The sequence below is a fragment of the Rhyacophila brunnea genome, unplaced genomic scaffold (assembly GCF_057557595.1).
Source record: "Rhyacophila brunnea isolate RB1 unplaced genomic scaffold, BYU_Rbru_1.0 scaffold_12, whole genome shotgun sequence".
NCBI lineage: Eukaryota > Metazoa > Arthropoda > Insecta > Trichoptera > Rhyacophilidae > Rhyacophila > Rhyacophila brunnea.
The window spans coordinates 1,926,717-1,928,612 of NW_028232774.1; the positions used below are offsets into that span (position 1 = coordinate 1,926,717).

General features: G+C 47.8%; 1 protein-coding gene across 1 annotated transcript; it reads right to left on the minus strand.

Annotated features, from left to right (window-relative positions):
* Positions 1–689: 689 nt before the first annotated feature.
* LOC147077629 (uncharacterized) lies at positions 690–1,556 on the minus strand. The gene has a single exon (XM_085940058.1). It carries the CDS (start codon positions 1,554–1,556, stop codon positions 690–692), a length of 867 nt encoding a protein of 288 aa, XP_085796184.1.
* Between the last annotated feature and the right edge of the window lie 340 nt (positions 1,557–1,896).

The window sequence follows — 1,896 nt, forward strand, 5'->3', positions numbered from 1 at the left end:
GTCACCACATGGACGCCATTGTTCGTTCGATTTGGCGACCAGGTGTAACGGTGATGCCCAACTGCTACTTGATGGTCGAGCGATTCCAAGTCTCATCATATTCTGAAACTCCCTCTTCGCAATCTGTAATTTATCTGGGGCGAGTCGTCTTGGGCGAGCAGCCACTGGTGGTCCCGGTGTTGTTTCGATATGGTGTTTCGTTGTGTGATGCGGCGTTTTGACTGTGCCATCAGGACGTGTGAGGTCTGGAAACTGTTGCAACAGGTCGTGATACGCAGACATGCCTGAAACGGTTTTGATCGACAGAACCTCTCCAGTACTGCGGTTTCCGGAAGTTGTGAGATGAGTGGTTTGGTCCAACAGACGTCTATTCTTGGCATCGACTAACAATCCAAAATGGATTAAAAAGTCAATTCCAATGATGGGCTTACTAACATCGGCAATGACGAACCTCCATGTGAAGTCTCGTCTTAGGCCCAAGTTTAATGTCAGCGGAAGGTTTCCGTATGTAGCGATTACTGTTCCGTTTGCCGCTGACAGTTCGTATGTCGTTTTTGTTAGACGTCCTGGAACCTTAGAACGTGGGTACACACAGAGATCGGCACCTGTGTCTACTAGAAATTGCGTTTTCATGTTGCGGTCGGTGACAAATAAGCGGCTTGACATCGGGCTGTATTCGCTGGCCACTATCAGTGATTGCCCGGGGCGTTTCCCTCTTGATGGTTGCAGGGTTGTCTGCACTTCTGTGCAGCTGCTCCGAACCTATGATGGTACCAGCATTTGCCTTGGGTATCTTCTCTGTTGCGACTAGATGAACGTGTACGGCTTCGTGAGCGGTTATTGAATCGACGGTCGTAGTTCTTTGCTCGTGGGCGTGAGTCACCGCTATGGATGCTGGCAATTTCGTTTCGTATACTTGTCATCTGCTCCTGTAATGAGACTGTGAGTTTCCGCATCCTAGTCTCAATCAGTGCTTCCATGGAAACCTCCGAGATTGACGGTCTTTCTGTGGCTTCTACCATGGCATCAGCCAGGTCCGCCACTTTATCCAGATCTGTGTCCTTTTGGGTGGCGAGCACTACCTGCATTGTGTGTGGCAATCTACCCATCCATAAAGTTCTTAGAACTTCGTCGGAGATGGCGGTACCGGCAAGCGTCCTTAAATGTCGTAGGAACTGTGACGGTTTTCGATCTCCCATCTCTTCGTGTTCTAGAAGACGTCTTGTTTTTTGCTCTTGAGTGGAGCTGAGGCGACGAATCAATTCCTTTTTCAAGAGTTTGTATGCTCCTTCGTCTGGTGGGTTTAGTATGATGTCTCGCACTTCGGAAGCGTACCGTGGGTCCAATGCTCCTAAGATGTAACCGAACCTCGTCTCCTCCGTTACGACTCCTGATGCTGTAAAGCTCCTTTCTGCCATGCAGAACCACATCTCCGGATCCTCTGGGCAGAAGGGTGGTATTCGTACAGCGACTCTATTGACTTCTCCGACGGCCTTTGAAGGTTCGCTGTGACTGGTTGCGGCGGGGCTGTAGGTGTCATCATATTCTCTCGGCATTGTCTTGAATGTTGAATTTGCGGTTGCGTGGAACGTCGGGTTCACCACTGTCGGCGGTTGGTCGCCACTGTTGAGGTCACTCCAGTGTGGTGTCGATGCGTAGGTAGAGGATGATAGTAATGACGAAGTCTTCGATGTCGTATGGTGAGATTTATTTAGCCGCGTATTTATACAATGATAGTTACTTGCTAATTACTCTGAGTCGAGTGACTTGATTTGAGTGACATTGTGTTGAATTGTTTTCCCTTATTTATACAATACCAAAGTAACACGTCAACACAAAATTTACACAATATAAAATATAATAGGTATACAATTACATTAGACTAAGTATAAGCAT

Coding starts and splice junctions, on each gene's coding strand:
- LOC147077629 (XM_085940058.1), bottom strand. CDS start 1,556: ATGCCGAGAGAATATGATGACACCTACAGCCCCGCCGCAACCAGTCAC.